Source organism: Nipponia nippon, unplaced genomic scaffold, assembly GCF_047370975.1.
Source record: "Nipponia nippon isolate SJK-2023a ecotype South Korea unplaced genomic scaffold, ASM4737097v1 scaffold_10, whole genome shotgun sequence".
Lineage (NCBI taxonomy): Eukaryota > Metazoa > Chordata > Aves > Pelecaniformes > Threskiornithidae > Nipponia > Nipponia nippon.
Window position 1 is genome coordinate 787675 of NW_028262291.1, and position 18485 is coordinate 806159.

The following is an 18485-nucleotide window of genomic DNA, read 5'->3' on the forward strand; positions in this document are numbered from 1 at the left end:
AGAGAAACCGATTTATATATTAAAATTTCTCCTGAAAATAAAGGCTGGACCACCTGGAAGGGAAAGAGTGGATCACACAGGGCTGCTGCAGTCACGGCAGGAGCCGACAATCTGCTTCCCTTCACCATCCACAGCGAGGTCGGAGCATGAACGCTGCGGCTCAATAGCGCACGCACGCATCCGAGGAGGAGCAGCGCCGCAGCCAAGACCAACACGCGCTCTTGGCCAAGGCCAGCAGCACCACGCTACGCTCAAGTCCAAGTCTGCGCGGTTTAATTAACTGAAGTTATGCAGGGAAAATAAGCGAGCGTTACCTTAGGCTTCGGGCACTCCTGCCTCGGGTTAGGTTCCTGCTCCCTGGCTAGAGCGACGCGGGCTGTACGAGGCCACCGTGTAAGGCTGGTGCTGCACCCTCGGTCTCGGTGGGGAAACCGAGGCACCGGGTGAATTGACCCGAGACAACAGAAACCGTACGCAGAGATCTGATTGCTTTCGGTCCGGGTTGTGCCCTTGAACAAAGATCCCTCCCCAAAATGAAAAACAGGTCCCGGGAAGCGCTGCTGCCACACAGCGGGTTTGTGTATTTGCAAAGCCAACAAAAAGGGAGAAGGGGAGCCACCGAGCAGCGCTTTGCACTTGCACCACCATGGCCACAGCTGCAAAAATTCTGCATTTGCTTCCGAAGCTGGGTAGTTGGGAAAACGGCACTGACCCCACGCAGGGCCACGCAGGCAGCCAGCTCCCGCCCGCAGAGCGGGACGCGTGGTTACGAGGTGGGGCCGGTCTCTCCTAAAGAAAAGACGGGAATATTGCTTGACACGTCGCTGCGCTCGCGCCCTTTCCTTCCACCGGCGAGCCTCGTTTCGCTCCTCGCGGCCGCTGCGCTTGGTATCACGGGGGGTTTCGCTTGCGCCCAAACCGCGGGTTGCGTAGCCGATGGCATCGCCGGCTCTGCGGGAGTCCAGGCCAGCGCGACTGGTGCGCTGCTGAAGGCGCGGCGGCCGGTCCCGGCAGCAAAGCAGACGGCTGTCGGGAGACCGATGCAGCTCCCGAGGGAAACGTGGAAACACAACGCTACAGGCTCTGCCTGGGGCGTTTTAATTAATCAAACCGCTCTCCGCTGTGCTCCGGTACGGGCATTAGCAGTTCGGAGTAACGCACGGATTTCTGTACGCGTTTCCCTCTGGACGCGGGTGCAAACGTGGCAAAACTTGGCTGGATGAGCATCGGCCAGCCGATTGTGCAAACACACTTCAGAATTTAAAAGTGAATATGGTTTCTAATCATCTTGCGCTGCCTTGAGAGGAACTTGTGGGGAAACATTAGGAGAAGTATTTCGAGGAGAGGGCAGGACAATGTTTACTAGAGGAATATTAATTATGCCTCCTCGAGGTTGAAGCAATGTTGACAATAAGCTTATTTAATTTGCGTTTCATAGCACTGTGTCATAAGCAACTTAAACCCTCCGTAGAAATACTTGCCTGTGCAGCTGCTGGAGGGTTGACATAAGATGACTTGAGAAAGATCTTTCGAGAAAGGTTCTTGTGTTTATAGGAAACAAAACCCCCAAAATCCCCCCGCGTTCAGAGCCTGAGCCGTGTAAGAGCTTGGAGAAGAGGAACAAATATTTCCTAGTTCCTTCACCTTTGCTTTCCCAATCAAATCTAAGCAACCTTTCCGCTAGCTAGGAGCAGTACGGCAGGTGTTAGAAAAATCGGTTTCCATGCCGAGCGTTACATGAACAGGGAGGACTTCAGATGTAATTTTAGTTGTTCAAAGTCCTAAGCAGGCTTTGAAAAGGAGAAAAAAAAAAGTTGCTATTGGATTGTATGTTAACGCTGTATAATTCAGAGATACAAACAGCAGAGAACTACGATGTAGGCATGGCAAAACTCCCTCTCTGCAAAGGACGCCGAAGAGAAGCAACAGAGCAGAAAATAAACCTGACATCTTGAATTTCAGTGTAGCCAAAAGCAATAAACCAAACCGTTCCATTGTCCGCCCCCCCCGTGTCCTTTATACCTAAACGACGCCACGTGATACATAAGCACGTTTACACAGTGGGGCTTAAAACACGAAGCCAACAGCCCCACAGCACGGTTGGCTGTCGGACACCACGCCAAAGCTGCAGGCTGCGTACTTTCGAGCCTTCATATGAAATAACCGACCGTATTTGTAAAACTTAGGACGAAGGGCCACGAGCGCAATTCCGTAAGCCACACCGTTGCTCTCCAGGGTGCCTGCTGACCCGAGAAGCTGTTGAGCTAACGGACAGCACGGAGGGAGCGCTTCTCACCTTCGGGTCCTTGTGCAATTTTTGAGCATGTTAAAAGTTCGTATTCAGATCATTTAAACCTCATCTGCAATTTGAAATAAGATTTTAATGTTGTATTTTATATTAGAGGCAACTGAAAACGCATTACACGCAGTTACATTAAAGAAAACATGGCAAAGGGGCACCCCTTCGGAGTCGACGTAGCACAAGTATTTCTGTATCTGGCGAGATGCAGCTCCTGCCTGCGAGCCTGCGGGAGGCGGCTGGATCCACGGCATGCCTTCCTCATTATTTGTCCCAGAAAAACGGTGCCAGAGAAAAAGAACGAGGAAAATATTTTTTGCTGCCAGCCACCGCTACGATAGTCTTCTCTTTAATCAAATTTAGAGTAGTTCACAATAGCAGAGCTTATATAAAAATATTGCATAATACAAAAGAACCTTTTTAACTTCAAAAACTATTAAAAGTCATCTACAGGGCACTTACAGCAGAGCTGCACTGCACATCCCAAATCACGGAGATGATGCATTGTGCTAGCGTTAGGAGAAAAAAAAAAAAATCCAGACTGAGATTCCTTGAAGATTTACGCATCTTCTTCCTACCTGCAGATAAAAAATGCCTCGGCCTGAATTAACACCTGGCTGAATCCCAGAAACCTGTCACGTCGTCAGTATTTTCATGGTCCTTTTTATTAAAAGCAGATTTCCACAGAGAATGAATGAAATACAAAAATGTAACTGACAGGCAACTTGACAGGTCCCCACACCCAGCCTGTTGCAGCATCCAAAACGAGATTAACAGAAAGAATACGGATCGTGATCATCATCAATCCCAGCAATAGCCTCAAGTTCTTACTGTGGAATGCCATTCTGCTTTATTTTATAACTAAAGCAATCCGTTAAGTATTTAAGTCACCACTTTTCTTACTTGACAAACCCATCGACACTACTTCAAATTCACCAAGTTATGAACTATGGCCACATACTCTTAGATTTTACTGCGCTATGTCCACCAGTAGAATCCAGCTGGAGCAACAGCCGCGAGGAAAATACGAAGGCTACGGTCCTCTGAAAAGGTTCTCAAGGAACCACGTTAATCTAACATGTGACTAAAGCCCAAGAGGGCAGATCTCTTCCAAGCAAGACCTCTAGATGTGTCTCAAAGTGTATTCACCTGAGGGACTTCTCTGCTGAAATACAAGAGATTCCTCTGCCAGCGTTTGCACGGCGGCTGCGTTGGGAAAGCGTCTGTAAGGTGCCACAAAGAAAGGAGCCTTTTACGGACACCCAGTCTTGGGTTACACGGGAAACGAAACGGAGGCTTCAGTCTTTAGCGTCTCCCACTCCGTCAGCGTTAATAGCAAACATCGCTTCAGCCTCAGGAAGGCAAGGAGAGTCATAGATTTTACAGATTCTGGTTTCGCCTCGGCCTTTTCGCAGATACAGTCTAATAGGGAGAAGGAAACAAGACAGGTAAGGGCGTATAGCCTACTTTCAGTAAATCGTTATCATAATCAGGACAATGTTATGTCAGTCCATGAATACAGCCCGCTGCGGAGCTGTAAGAACTGCTGAAAACGTGTTGATTTTAATGCAGATTAACGAGTGCTCAGAGCAGCATCATGTGTTGAGAAGCAGGCTGGGCTTGCCATTGACAGACTATGTGGAAACCAAGAAGTTCTGGGTAATTACCTAGCTTCACAAAACCTTCCAAAACAAGGCTAACGGGATGGTAATCTGTGCTCTCACCTCGTGGTGGAAGCGTGTGCTATGATGTTTCCTCCAATAGGTTTTTTGGGATCTGCAGCAAACATGGCTGCTCCATCTACTTGTGCTACCACTTGGTTAGTGATCACAACTGCCACGCCAAACTGCAAGGAGAAAAGCAACAACTCAAAACCCATTTATTTTCCACAGTCTGAACAAAGAGGGGAGGGGACACACACACACACACACACTTCTGCTGTCCTCTCTGCTGTCCATAACCCCTCATCATCCCTCTCAAAACAAAACGGAAGCAGACACTGAGCGGGCAGAAAGCCATTTGTACAAAATTGCTAAGCTTTAAAAGAGACAGAAAACTGATCACCAGTCCTTTGGAGAATAAAGCAAGGTTCATAGCTTACCTCATCTGCAAGTCGAAGCAGCATGCGCAGAAATCTGGCCAGATGCATCTGTCTAGCTGACAGCTCACCTCTTCCTGAGTAATCTGTCCGATAAAGGGCTGTGGCACTGTCCACTATCAGCAGCGCATATCTGGAAAAGATGAAGTGCAAGGTTCTCATAAACATTTCCAGGCACGGATAATGCCTCCACCGGCGTGTGACAGCACCCAGCAAATTGTAAGGCTGCATACGGGTGTGGCTGTAAGCTCCTCTCAACCTGCCCGTTTGCAGAATTACTTTTTTTTTAATAACACTGACTTGATCTGTAATGTTCAGATTACTAACTATACAATAAACCCCAGTAAAGCCAAAGAAAGTTGCTGCCCGATTAGAAACTTAGATTCATCGTACTCCTACAAACCAGCCCAGAATGTAATGTTTTGACACAACAGATATTCTGTGGGCAGTTCCTATACGCCTCATACCACCCCCCCCTCCCTAAAGGGGTCCATAAACCTTCGTTTCAAACTAAAGCTGTCTGCACAGGTTTCTTCGATCCTTGGCATGCTCTAAATCAACACTTTATTTCTGAAAGCAATTATAAACTGATATTTAAGATTGTTTCTCAGGCTGGTACTTGTTCTTTGTAAAGTAACATTCGTTGTTGCCGTTCAAGTCAGTCGCTGGCATCCAACATTTCAACAGCAAGAGCTATGGACTCCCCACGGACTGCTGATACACCAGGCTCGTTACCTGCATACGCCAAAGTGTAATCCAGTTTGAGGATAACAAAACCTGACCTGATGGAGCTCAGCAATGAAGAAAGAAGCACATTTCAAAAAAAGTTAACTTCTGAAGCAAACGTTTACTTCGACATTTCACAGTTTTGTAATCTATACTTCCCTTGCACTTGTTCACTGTCTAATTTTATAATACAAATATGTATCGGAACAAAAAAACCACTCCACCTAAATCAGCCGTATTACCGTGATTCAGCCATCATAGCGGATGCCTGATACAGCAGCTGGGTCTGGTGATCCGTGTTAAAACCTCGCGCATATGCCACGTTATCTAGGACATCACTGCCAGACAAGCCATACCTGGAGAAAAAAAAATAAAAATCTTTAAGTGACAGCTGCATCAACAGGAGTCATCTAGCAGGGTAACCTGCTAACCTAAAGACTAGAATAAAAACTCACATTCCTGGGACTCTTAGAGATAAAAACGGGCAGCAAAAAATGCAACACAACTTGGTGATGAAAAGAGAACAGAATGATCAGAAACCATTTTTAAAGAATATTTTCCTGCCTAGGGACGATAGTAAAGTAGAACACCATTTTCCTCAAAATAATAGCACAGACAAGGAAAGCTACCATTCTGGAACAGAATACTCTGAAAGCAGCATATTGCTAATGAAAACCAGTGATAAACAGCCCTCCACCTGCAATATCTGTCAGCGTTTTACTACCAAAATAAAAAAAGAAAGATAGGGACATTCAACATCTTGCATTTAAATTATTTATACGGCACTTTGAGAAATCCCTTAGAATTTGGAGAACCAGTTGATTATCCTCCTTGGATCTGAAATGTAGCAATATTTTTTCTAACGAGAGAGAACATACATCGTTTGTTCTCATTTTTCATTTCACACTACAGCGTATTTCACAGAATTATGGACTCTTTGAAGTCGGAAGGGTTCCCTGTGGATCAAGCAGTCCAATTCTGCTCCCTGCTCAAAGCGGGATCAGCTGCAGCAGGTTGCTCAGGACTCTGTCCCGTCAGGTTCTGAACACCTTCAAGGATGCAGTCTCCATGGCCTCTCTGGGCAACCTGTTCTAATGTTTGGCCACACTAAAACCTTGTCTTGCCACCTTTTACATACCTCACCACGTTCAACTCCAGACAGACCGTGGCCTTCCTAACCCCATCTCTGCATGCTAGGACAGTGCCTTGCTATTGCTCCCGGGCCACCTGTCCCCACTCCCACCTCTCCTGTGCCTCCTTTTTACGTTTACCAGGAGCTCCTTGTGCATCCACGTAGGCCTCTGACTGCCTTTGCTTGATTTCCTGTTCAACGGGATGGACCGCTCTTGAACTTGGAGGAGATGGCCCTTGACCATCAGCCAGCTCTCCTACATCCCTCTTCACTCAAAGGCTGTGTCCCATGGGATTCTTCCAAGCATATCCCTGAAGAGGCCAAAGTCCGCTCTCCTGAAGTCTAGTATTGCGATCCTGCTTAATGCCTTGCACCTAGCTCAGGATCCAGAACTCCACCACCTCAGGGTCACTGCTTCTCTGGGATGAGTATGAGCTTTTAGCCCTGTGACTGCACACAACGTCTAACTCTTCCCATTTGTTCCCCATTCTGCGTGCGTGAGCGTACAGGCACTTTGGAGAGGCACACTTAAAATGTCTACGTAAAGCAAATTAAATGGAGCACGTATACCCGTGGCACACCGAATGCAGAAGCACGCATCAATGGACACGAGTGCGGGTTCAGTTGGTAAGACGTCCTGGGAGAAGAGTGCAAAACTCTTCTGTTGTCACAGAACTGATTTTTCAAATTCTACCCGAAGAGCCGGGTCAAAGGTGGTTCTTCACTGGAGAACCACAACTTCTAGCAATACAGTTTTACACTCTAATGACACTAGCACAGCTGAATTTGACTTTCATCAGTGAATAGTATGAAAGATCCAAGTCATACTAAAATACATCAGATTAAGAACATGACTTAAGGTAAGTCTCTTTATGATTTCAATATTCTGCTTTTCACAGCTGGACACCTAACGTCTCCCTCCCCAGTTCCTGTAGAAATTAGACTTCTAGGCGAAGCATAGCTTTGAACAGTACACATTTAGAATCGTAGTTACCAATTAATTTTGTTACCTGAACATGACAGCTATTAATAAATCAAAGAATCCAACCTTACTAGGCTACTGGCACCTTATGTTTGAAGGTGAATAATAGCCAATCCTGACTAGCGTTCTGAAGCAAGACCATGCTGAAATATTACATATTTGAGATTAAAGTCAAGGGTGCTAGTCAAACACTTGGCAAATCAGTAGACTACAGAAAGAAATGTCCCCAGATGATTAGGAAGCGCACATTCCCTTCCAGTAGCGAAAAAGTGAGGGAAATGACTTCCTGCAGAGGGACAATTACACGAGAGCTGTGGGGAGAGAGAAGCAGCAGAGAGAGGAGAGGAATAGTAATACCAGATGTTTCCAAAGTGAACATCTGTCAAATTAACCTCTAGGACCTGCGTAAAATGTCTTCCAAAGATTTTTTTGCCTTTCAGTAACAAACCATCCAAATCCGGTACTGACCCAAATCTTCAGCTTCCTATTTTTCAATAACTTGACCCTACTTCATTAATTTAGGATGGTATGTCGATTAGATCGTCTCCCTCTATAAAGAAAAGGAAGCTTCTGTTGTGGGCTAGCATGTCGTATTGGATTGGTATTAAATCTTATTTGATTTTTCTACCTACTGTCATGGAAAGGCCCATAAATACTGGCCTTACTTCAAAAATCTGCGGTGCTACTAAAAAGCAGCGGTCCTACCCTTTCATCCTCTCTGCTTCCAGCCCCTCATTCTTGCCCCCTCCGTTGCTCCAGCACCAGCAATTTACGCTGCCCTGCAGCGAGCCACATTAGCAACGGCTCTGCTTCAGCCTACAGCCTGACAGTCACCAATGCCAACACCATGGGGCAAAAGGAACGGCAGGACCGCCTGCAGTGGCACAGAGCAGAGCCTCATTAAACCCAATTAAAACTTAAGTTTCTGCCCCATACAGACTGTTAGCTATGCAGCGTGATAGTACAAAGCAGACATACTCTGAAATCAGGCTACGGCATAAGGAAGGCAGCTTTGCCTAACAGCTCACGTGGGGTCTTGGCAAAAAAAATAACTTCATGAAAAAAATATATGCTGAGCAATGACGAAGGGTAAAAACAAAGAAACTTCAGAGAAAACATGTATAATGATAGGCCAGGCCTGGAAGTGCACTTGAAGGCTGCTTGAAGGAAACAGTCACTTGGCAATTAAGTCTTGTTTCTGTAAACGCATGGTAAAAAAAGGAGAACAGTTGCTTTTTAAGCTAGGAAATTTGCACAAAGGTTTTTAAAATACTTTTTAAAAAACCCCATATACACAGCCCGAAAAACTAGGAACCTAAAGCAGACTAGAAAAAGCGTAGCAGAAGACAGATCAACTGATTTTATCTTCGCAGAACATCTGAGCCTCTGTATTCAGATCAGCCCAGCCTTGCTGCATGATATTGGCTTGCAGCTTGGAAACAATCAATGTTTGTCATCTTATTCCTTCCAGAAGAAAGCGCCCAGCTTACTGACATGAAAATTCTCATCAGTATCTAGGTGGAAATATTTTTAAAAACTACCATATAACTGAAATCGTTAATCCGAAGCTTAGGCCCAAACTGCAATCTGTATAATTGCATTCTGCATCCTTAAAATTCTCCGACTTCAGTCAGATATGACATGCTTCACATGCCTCCCCAAAGCGTTGGGCTACTTTTCTGTTCACGCTGATGCAATTTCAGCAATTGATAAGCACTGCAAGATAAAGAAATGCTTCAACCCAAGTTTACTGAAGTTGCAGATATACCTTGATATTTAATTGAAACAACAATCACGGAGAATTAAGCCCCACAGAAGCAGTTTTAATTTTGAGAAAGTCTAAAGAATCACAAGACCAGAAGTAGCTCCTTTTTCTAGTGTACCGAACCAGTACTTCAGGCTTTTAAGCCTAACCAGAATCTCTGTGTAGACAGCAGAATTTTTATTTGGTTAATTAAGTTTTACTTTCCCATTGGTATAAAAAACATGTCAGAACATTCTAAGATAGAGGCAGGAGATGAGAAAACAGCTTTTCAGCTGGGCAGTGGATGCTCTCGTATTTCCTAACAAAAATTTTCCAGCTGCTGTTGCGATAATGTTTTTACAAAAGGATCTTTGTTTCAAGGTAGTGCTATTGGCAGAATTTAAGAAAAATCTTTCAATGTATTTCACTAACAGTAAAACTGAATTTGAAAGAGACACTAGTAAGAAGCGAAGACATCGCATTCCAGGGGACACTGATGTTAGCTGCTGTCATATCTAAACCCAGAAACTTTGTTTATAAAATACAGCTGACGAAGTGGTCCAACATGCAGGTAGACAGACAGACAACTAGAATACAGAAAGGTTCCTGGTTGAGTGGGGTTTTTTGGGGACAGAATTTTACTGCAACAGCCCTGTGAATTTAAAGCGACAGGCTGATTTACACAGTGATCCTTATTAACTAAGTTGTCCCATGAGTAAATGTATTCCTATCTTCAACTAATGCCAGTTTACTTTCAGCCCTAAGTACAGACCTTTCAGCCACAGCAAGAAGACGTTCTGGACGGAAGGTCCCTTCTGTGTCAATATACATAGCTTTTCCTTCACCACCACCTCGGTCAATGGGAAGCTACAGGAAAAGCAAAGGAATGAATAAAGTATCAATGAATAATCCAGTTACTGCCTTATGCCCTCCACTAGTATCATACAGTAAATCACATGCCAAGCTATTCTGATTAAAGTCACATTTATCTGGGAAAAGTGAGAAGACAGATTCCTGTTTTCAATCTCTGATACCTACATAAGGGGACAGGTGCTTCACTTTGAGCTGGTAAGTTTAGGTGCATAAGGGTGTTAACTAAACGATCAAATTAAGCCCAAAGCCTCTAATATTTTATGAAATAGCAACCTCTAGAAAGTAATAAACACTCTTATTTGTTTAAAGCAAGAATAGAAAAAAAGCTTACTCCAAACTGATCTACTGTTTGATAGCAAGAGCCAGCTGAAGGCTTTTACAAAAGTAAAGTGAAGCAAGCTTAGGAGACATTAGGGAAAAAAAAGCAGCTAGTCAAAGAAACTCCTGGAACCCAACACAGCTTCTTCTCTCTTTTCAACACTCCTGGTGATAAGAAAGGTTCTCTGCAGTCCAGAGCACCTGAAGAGAGATCAAACGCTTCTCTGCATTTAAGACCTAGAATTATGCTACAAGGCTAACGTGTTAAATTTTGTTGGCAAAATACTGAGGAGAAAAGAAAAAAGAAGCTACAGGACATGTCAAACACAGGCAAAAAACATCACAAACGTAATTGCTGCTAAGGTAATCCTAGCAGGCAGATTAAGCACGAAGCAAAAGATCCTAGAAAGCTGCAAGTACAACCGAGGGTGCTGCAAATACTCACGTTCTTTGCAGCTGTTTACATGCATCACGTTTGTATTGGTTGAGAAAAGTGCACAAATTAGCAAATATCCAAAAGCTGTGTTGTCTGAATACTTGATTTTAATAAAGCAGAGTACTCACTTGACAGGTTACTGCCAGGGTATGACACAACTGTGTTTTTCCAGTACGAAACTCCCCGAATAACTCTGTTATGGACCCTGTTTCTATTCCTCCTGAAGGGAAAATAATAATAATACTAAAATAATTTTAAGAAGGTCACATACTTAAAAAAAGACCACGTATAAAGTCTTAACATTTACAGAGACTCAGTTAAACACTTACGTTGGTTAAAAGTTTCAAAACTCTAACTGGAAAAACTGGTTTTCATACTGAGCTTTGTTCATGTTGCAGATAAGAAGTTTAGGTAAGTGTATTTTTGAAGACGCTGAAAAGCTGAAATCACTTGTTTTGATTTTTTGATTACAAGTAGGAATGGGGAGAAGATGATACGTGGTTTTGTTTTCTTGAAATATGTCATAGATGAGAATAAACTAGAAACATCCAAAATGAACAGCTCTGGGCATTGCATCATGACTAAAAGGTTTTAAAACTATTTCTGCAGCTTTCAAAAGAAAATCAATTGCAATACAAGAGAGCAGAACTTTCTCGTTCAACCAGAACTTGTATGTCTTACGTGTTTTTGTCCAAGGATCACGTTCATAGGAAAAAAAGCAGATAACGAAGGCTAATCAATAAAGAGAAATAAAATCATTACCTTGCAGAAGTTTATCAAGTTCTTTGGACCCAGTGGTGATCTGGATGATCTCTGACCTCCGCTGGTGGAACTCCGTTGCTGTGGTGAAACCCATCGGAACCAGTTTAGCTGCTTCAGCCTAAAGAAAACCAAACTAAGCAGTGCAAGGAGTGTTCATCCCATTCGTGTACCCCCTCTAGTAATTAATACTGTAATTTTCCATTTTGTGAAATGGAGAAGCACCTACATAATTTGATGCATGCATTTTATTTTATAGACCATATATTAGTTGGTATCTCTGAGAAGAACTGAAATTCTGATCAAAGAAAAAGCTTCAACATCCATTTTGTGTATTTTATGGAAATCTTCCTCCCCTCATCTCCCACCCTTTTAGTTCAGTTCTGTGCCTGTGAAACTTGAAATACTTCGGATGGGCATACAGCCCGTTAGGAATGCTGCCTTCCTAATAGTGACTAAATATGTAAGAAAAGTGTTGGAGTCAAACATTGTGCTAGGTCAGCTTTCAATAAATGAGAACTAGTTTGGCAGGAACTCCACATGAACTAGAAAATGCTGTGAGATTACAACTCGGGCTTCACACTCAGTCCCCAGAAGTAAACCCCAGGTCTCACGGGGAATACTTATCTGAGGCACACAATTAACATGCTTAAGAAAAACAGAGCAGAACAACAGCTGTACTGCGTCAGTCCAGTCGTTATAACGCAGCATCCTCTGCCCTGACAACTGCCAACAGTGGATGCTTAGGGAAAGAGCGTAACAAATCAGGGAACAAGGGACTGACTCTCTGGTAGCTCCTCTGGGTTTAGTTAGTGAGCTTCGTGATCTGAGCCTTACCCCACAAACATTGCACTTAGCCCCTTTTTAAACCAATTTACGCGACAGATAGCCACTGGGTCTTGGGACAAGGAGTTCCGTAACTTCCTTACAACCTGCATGAAAGAGTACTTTCTTTGCTTTAGGCTTATCATAAGCCTTTGTATCACAAGAAATACTGAGCTAGAAATAATAGTCATCTTGGGCATATTCTCCATACCTTCCACAACTTTTACAGACCCTTCTGACAGTCCCTCCCTCTTCACTTCTTGGTCCTAGTGGTTTTTGTCTCTTCTCATCAAAAGTCACGTCATACCTTTAATCATCTTTATTGCCCTTCTCAGTATATCGTTAATGGAGACCTTCCAAAATCACCAGTACCCTTTAAGCCAGTAGAAATAAAACTTCTTGAGTATCTTGGGCAAAAGCACTTCCATAACACCCTTACCAAGATTTTGTCAGCTTTGGCTTCACTGATGCCCTTAATATTTAGTAGCTCCTTCTTTGGTGCATAAGCAACAGCCTCAACTGTGTGAAATCCAGCTTCTTCTAATTTCTTCACATCATTTGCATTTATTCCACATTGCTGAAAGGAAGGGGAGAAAAAAAGGACACGGTAAGACACAAATACCTTAATCTAACTTCTGCTGAATACCTTCAATTGGCTTCATCAGATTGGGATCAAACTCTGTTATTACAAGTCAGCATATTGCATATTACCTCCCTATTCACTTATATGCAAAGAACCATAAAAAAACCGGTTGTATAAAAAAGAACATCTTTTTACCAGCGTAATGTCTGCGTAGCTGTTAGCTATATAGATGGCATAGAACAGGCAGAAGATGTCATTCTCTGTTTGGTTTAATAGATGCTGGGGGTGACCGATACGTGTTAGGAAAGGGTACGCAGCAAGGCAACGTAATATAAAACGTAATTGTTAACGGGCTGGGTTTTTTGTCAGAACACAAGAATTTAACAACACCATTTTCAGATACAACTTGTGTTTAAGGAAAAAGACTAGCAGACATCTTGAAAACTTACTCCAGAGCTAACTCCTTACCTACCTCTAACCTAGAGATGAGCTGTGGGCCAAAGCTCTCTTCCTCTGCTGATGTATCTGCATTTGCTTCCAGCTGCATCTGCATGGCCATTGCACCGAGTGTTCAGCACAGCCCCGCTAGAAGAAAACCAAATAACGCTGTGATGCAACATATACCACTCAAACAAGGTATACGTGCAAAGCGTTTCAAAATATATTAAGAGATCATCCAAAGTAGTATGTGATGGCTTTCTCTCCTCCCAGATCTCCTAGCTTGTGGTGTGCGAGTGCTCTAAGAAATATGTTTTGTGTGCTTCCCTATGTAGTGTTAAACATTAAAAACAAAAAACCCCAAACAACTCCCATGTTACCTGGTAAGGAATAATAAGAGCCTTAATAGAGAGCTCCACAGTATTCAGGAGTAAAATATAACAAAATCAACCCGCTATTAGCAGTATTTCATTTTAGCAAGAAGTTATGCGGTCCCATTAGAAGACTGAGTACTTGAAAGTGGCAGCTGATGTTCTAGCTTGGCTGTTCCTAAGGGACTGCCCTCGTCCCAACTGCAAGTAAAAGCAAAGCACCTTGTAAAAGCGTGAAAGGGGCTTTCGATTCCCCCTCTGGGCCCTGCCAACGCTGCAGTGCATCCGCACCACCTCCCTGGACAGTAAGCGGAGGAGCGTGATGGGAGGCACAACAGTCAAGGGAAACTGAAGGAAATCTGCAGACTCCCTGGAGCCAGCGCTCCGCAGGGGGCTTTACCCGGGGGCTCGGCAGGAGCCGGGTACCGAGATCAGGAACAGCACAGACCGTCCATCCGGAGTAACGGAGAGCCACAAGCACGCACAGCTGCCAGAGCGAGTCTGCCTAGCCCCGCACCTTCCACCGAAGCCCAGGCCCCGAGCAGGCGGCAGAAGCCCGCGGCAGGCACGCAGGCTCGAAGCCGTCGCCCGCAGCCCACCCTTGCCTCTTCTACCGACTCCTTGACGCACCACGTTTTATAATTCCCTGGCTTTTCCTACACCGGGTACTCCCACCTTGGCTGGTTTTACTGCTTTTTTTAATTTTCCCTCACAAGCCTGCCTCAGGCGACGCCCCTCCCCGTCCCTCAGGCCGCGGGAGGCCTCCCTCGGAGCCCGCCAGGCCGAGCCGCTCACCGGCGCGCAGGCCGCCGTTGCCCCGCCCGCTGCCCCCACCGGCGAGGACCGGAGGAGGAGAGGGGAGGCCGGGGAGGGGGTGGCTGGCCCCGCTGGCTCACCCGCAGCGGGCCGGGCCCGGCGCAGCTCCCGCCCGTTGCGCTCGCAGCCGCCGCCGGTTCGGAGGAGCCCGCCACCGCGTCACGTGACGGCGCGCGCGCGCGCGATGCCCCGCCCCTCTCGGCGGCGCCTTAAAGGGGCCGCTCCCCTCCCACCGCACGCTGCCGGCGGGGACACAAAGCTGTGACTCGGCTCGTTACAATGAAGCCGGTCTAACGGCGAGAAACTGGGGGGTCACGGCTGGGTTGGAGCCCTGCGTGAAGGAAGGGAGGAGCAGCAAGGCGCGGCGGTGCTGGGAGGAGGAGGTTGTGCCCTCTCAGGCTGTTGCACCAGCAAGAAGCAGGGCCTGCGTTTTGCCCCTGCCGTGCCGTACAAATACATCAGCTACAGACGCATCCCGGCTGAGCAGTGAAAGCTCTTCCCGTATATAAAAGCATCTGTTAAAATACCGAAAGCATTTTATACGCAGCAACTGCACCGAGGAGTTGGCGTGCGTAGGGAAAGCTGCTCCCGGCCTTTCCGCCCTCGGCAGCAGGACACCGGCACGATGGGCTTCTGCGGGGCCAGCAAGGTTACGCGAAACGGGGAAATCTGCGTTTCACCGCTGCTTTTCGTTTCCTCAGCTGACCGAGGCTGACAAGGAATGCCTCCTGCCCCAGCCGTGGGCGTTAGGACGAAGCGCAGCGGAGCCACGTTACCCCGGGCACTGGCGAGAAGCTGCTCTGACACCAGGCAAAGCGTCATCGTCAAAGCAGCCCTGGGCCTGGCCTGTCAGCGCTACCCGCAGTTTTCGTGCTTTTCATTAAAATGCCTATTAAACCCAATTTAGCGCTGGCAAGCTCTGGGGAACGTCACGCAAAGATGAAGGACATGAGATTTTAAAGAGGCGTCAGCCCAGCATTAAAGATAGGAGAGTATTTCTGCAGCTGGTTTTCCGAAGGCCTGTTAGCACCTCCCCTGGGAACCTAACGGCAGAGGAGGAGGGAGGAAGGGCGCAGAGCCGAGGCTGACGTTGTGCGGGCCGCCGTACCTCACGGGCACTGCATCCTGACCAGTTAGGGAAGCAAATTAAGGTAAAGGCCTTTTGTCCATCGGTACGCTCGAGGGTGTGCGGCAGTGCACGTAATTATTATTATATTACTTGTCCTCCATCACATGGGCCAGACCACGTGAAAAGAGATGGGGATCTGGACATGAGTTGCGCATGGGTGACAAGAGCCTGTTCGCTGCCGGTCCCCGAGTGCTGGACCCTGTAATTGCACAAAAGCCTCGTAATTGCACAAAAGCCTCGTTACTTGAGAGCTCGCTATCCCACACCGCCCGAGGGCGTGAAGTGTTTGACTTCCCTGTTGATCCTGAGAGCTCAGGGATTAAAGGAGCACAGGGTTTGAGAGGAGGTCGACTGACTTATCAGTAGCCTCTCTGTTACGGTGAGTAACTGGCCCCGGACACGCAGCAGGCTCTGAGGCAGCGCTGCCGTGTTACTGAAGAAAATGATTAAAAAAGACTTTTGTTATATCGCTGAAGATTGTTGAGTACTGTACCCAGGACCAGTAAAAAGATAGGAAGCTGTGTGGAAGTCGGAGTGCTAAGTGGGCAGGTAAGCAAGAGGTGTGTGTTTCTACTGCTCAAGATTGTTTTTACTCACTCCTTAGTGTTGTAACAGCGTGGCTGATAAATCCAGAGCTTTTCAGGTTAAGGTAGGTGGTATCAGCCTGCGATAGCTGAGTGTTTCCAAATCAAATGAGATCATCGCAGCTTCTGAGCAGGGAATTCTGCCATTCCACCTCCCAGTCTTCCATGGATCCATGTTTACAAGAGCGCGTGGGCTGGAAGCAAGAGATTTGGTATTTACAGGTTGTATGAGGATGAAGAGGTAATTCTAGGAGAATCCCCTGACAAGCTCCGTAAGCCCCCCCGGAGGGCAGAGGGGTAATCAGGCTTGAGCCAGAGCCGAAGAAAGCTTGCCGCAATAAATGAGTCCACCAATAAAGGACTGCAGCTCCGACTTCTGTACTCGCACGCAGGCAGAAACCATCTCCCCCCTAACAGACAGCACACAAATCACAATAGGTTGCCTGGCCTTAAATAGGTAGGGGTGTGTGTCTGTAACATGACAACACCTGTCAGTGAACACTGGAATTACACAGACATTTAGATTGGAGCTGTGAACGTAAGCACTATTGGCACAGTACGTTTTACCACCGCGAAGCCGCGCCGGGAGCTTTCAGAGCAAGCACCGTGGAAGGCGTGAGCCTCTTTACAGAAAGCTCTTTTCTCACAACTAGGTTTTGAGTTCAGAGGAAAATGGAAATTAGTTGCAGTCATGGGCCGTACAGCAGGGAATGAGGAAAATACTTAGAGGAAGCATTCACAAGATAATCCCAATCTTCTTCCTATACAACAAGCCAGCGCAGCTCGAGCTGTCAGCGTGCCGCTGGAACGTCGTACGTGTGATGCTCGTTACCGAGCTCTGCTAACCCAGGAGCAGAAGCTGACAGAACAGCATGCTGTTGGCGTTCATCACCGAAATCCTGTAACCATTGGCACGGTAAGGTCAAGGAATGTTAAGAGCAGTTTACAACTGAGGGCAGAAGATGGCTTTTTTAATTCTAAGATCCCGTATCAACCTGAAAACTTCCAGTGTTAACAAGATAGCAGAGCCAGCTCTCAGTAAAAGAATATCAACAGGAAATTTTACCAGTCTCTGTAGAACTCCAAGTATATTTAGGTATCCAGGTGCACCGTATAAACTGAAATACACGGAGCACTTAGAATCTCATACCCAAGGAAATACTTTTTATGGTCCCTCTACTGACTTAAATCCAATCATCGTATATTTTAAAACTTCACAAATCAAAGCTGCTAGAGTTAAAGCAGATGAGCTTGCGTACAAGTCTGAGCTGTTAAATGTAACTAAATCTTCTATATCTGACAGCTAAGTTGAATTTACCTGCTATATCTTCAGAGTGGCATATCTTGTATAAATATCCTATTTAGAAATTATTTTCCACTCGGAAGTCTTTTTCCCCCATAGTTCTTGGAAAGACTGGGATATCACACGGTGGTGGTAGTAGCTTCCGTTCCTGCAACTGAAGTAGCAGTAGAGCTGCAAGGGAGAAGTTACGAGGTATTTTGCAGAGTTCAGGTTTAGAAACATTAAGCTATTTCAACAATGTGAAGCCATGGCGCCCTTTTAAGAACCTGGTTTGCGAATGGTAGGTGCCCCGGACTTGGGGACAGAGAGAGGCAGCAAATACGGTGATTCAACGCCAGGGTTTTAGTTCAGCTCCTGAGCCAGCCAGACCCTTGCTTCGCGCTAGGCTGTCCTGTCGCCTTTCTCTAACTTGCAAAACTGATCAATGACTCATTTCACTTTTGGACATTCCTCAAAGCATTCCCACGTTTGGATGGGTATGTTCTCCACCGGTGTTTCTGTCCTCTGTACAGATTTTGGATTGTTTCCCAGGAAAACTAAGGTTGGGAACATGAAAGCAGAATATTACTAATAATGCCCAATAATTTGCACCCTCATTATTTAACCTTTCGCCAATGAGCTAGAGAATTTAATATGCACTTAAGACGACAAAACAGAGATCGCAAGAGGCTTTTGCATTTATATATACAGAAAGATATCAGTCAAGTCAGCAATGTTGAAGGACCATAAAGGATTCTTTTCCCGTAACATACTAGAACTTGGATGTGGTTGACATTCTCCTGGGATTCACATTTACGCCAGGGCATAAGTGCTCAGGGATGATCTCCAAATGTACAAGAACAAGTGCTTTAAATTAAACGCAGTAAAACAGTGTGCACTATTATTACTCATATCCCTAAATTAATCTTTAAAGAAAGCCATAGTCAAAACAACATTCCAACTGTATCAGTGTGAAAACATGATAGTGCTCAGTCTCTCACAGCTAGTATTATATTACCAAATGTGAAATAAGAATCATCATCTATAGACTGGGTTTTTTTGCTAGAAAAAGTAAATTAATTCTTGAAAC

At 45.6% G+C, this 18485-nt stretch overlaps 1 protein-coding gene across 5 annotated transcripts; it reads right to left on the bottom strand.

Moving 5' to 3' along the window:
* Nucleotides 1-2361: 2361 nt before the first annotated feature.
* On the bottom strand, nt 2362-16257 carry RAD51 (RAD51 recombinase). Of its 5 annotated transcripts, XR_015700525.1 has the most exons (11): nt 14481-14561; nt 13248-13360; nt 12632-12769; nt 11371-11488; nt 10737-10828; nt 9754-9848; nt 5366-5479; nt 4401-4530; nt 4024-4145; nt 3449-3721; nt 2362-2555 (listed from the first exon to the last, which is right to left on the bottom strand). XR_015700525.1 is itself a non-coding variant. In XM_087739784.1 (10 exons), the coding sequence occupies exons 2-10, from the start codon at nt 13332-13334 to the stop codon at nt 3598-3600; spliced, it is 1020 nt and encodes a 339-aa protein (XP_087595910.1). In that variant the 5' UTR covers nt 13335-13360; nt 16127-16257; the 3' UTR covers nt 2362-3597. The 5 variants fall into 5 exon arrangements, 4 of the variants coding, with proteins under 4 accessions (XP_087595910.1, XP_087595893.1, XP_087595899.1 ...); XM_087739784.1 differs by lacking the exon at nt 14481-14561 and adding an exon at nt 16127-16257 and having other exon boundaries at nt 2362-3721; XM_087739767.1 differs by having other exon boundaries at nt 2362-3721.
* Between the last annotated feature and the right edge of the window lie 2228 nt (nt 16258-18485).

Coding starts and splice junctions, on each gene's coding strand:
- RAD51 (XM_087739784.1), bottom strand. CDS start 13,334: ATGGCCATGCAGATGCAGCTGGAAGCAAATGCAGATACATCAGCAGAG. Junction 11,489..12,631: donor CCAAAGCTGACAAAATCTTG/GTAAGGGTGTTA, acceptor GGTTTTCTTTAG/GCTGAAGCAGCTAAACTGGT. Junction 4,146..4,400: donor TGCTTCGACTTGCAGATGAG/GTAAGCTATGAA, acceptor TTCTCCTTGCAG/TTTGGCGTGGCAGTTGTGAT.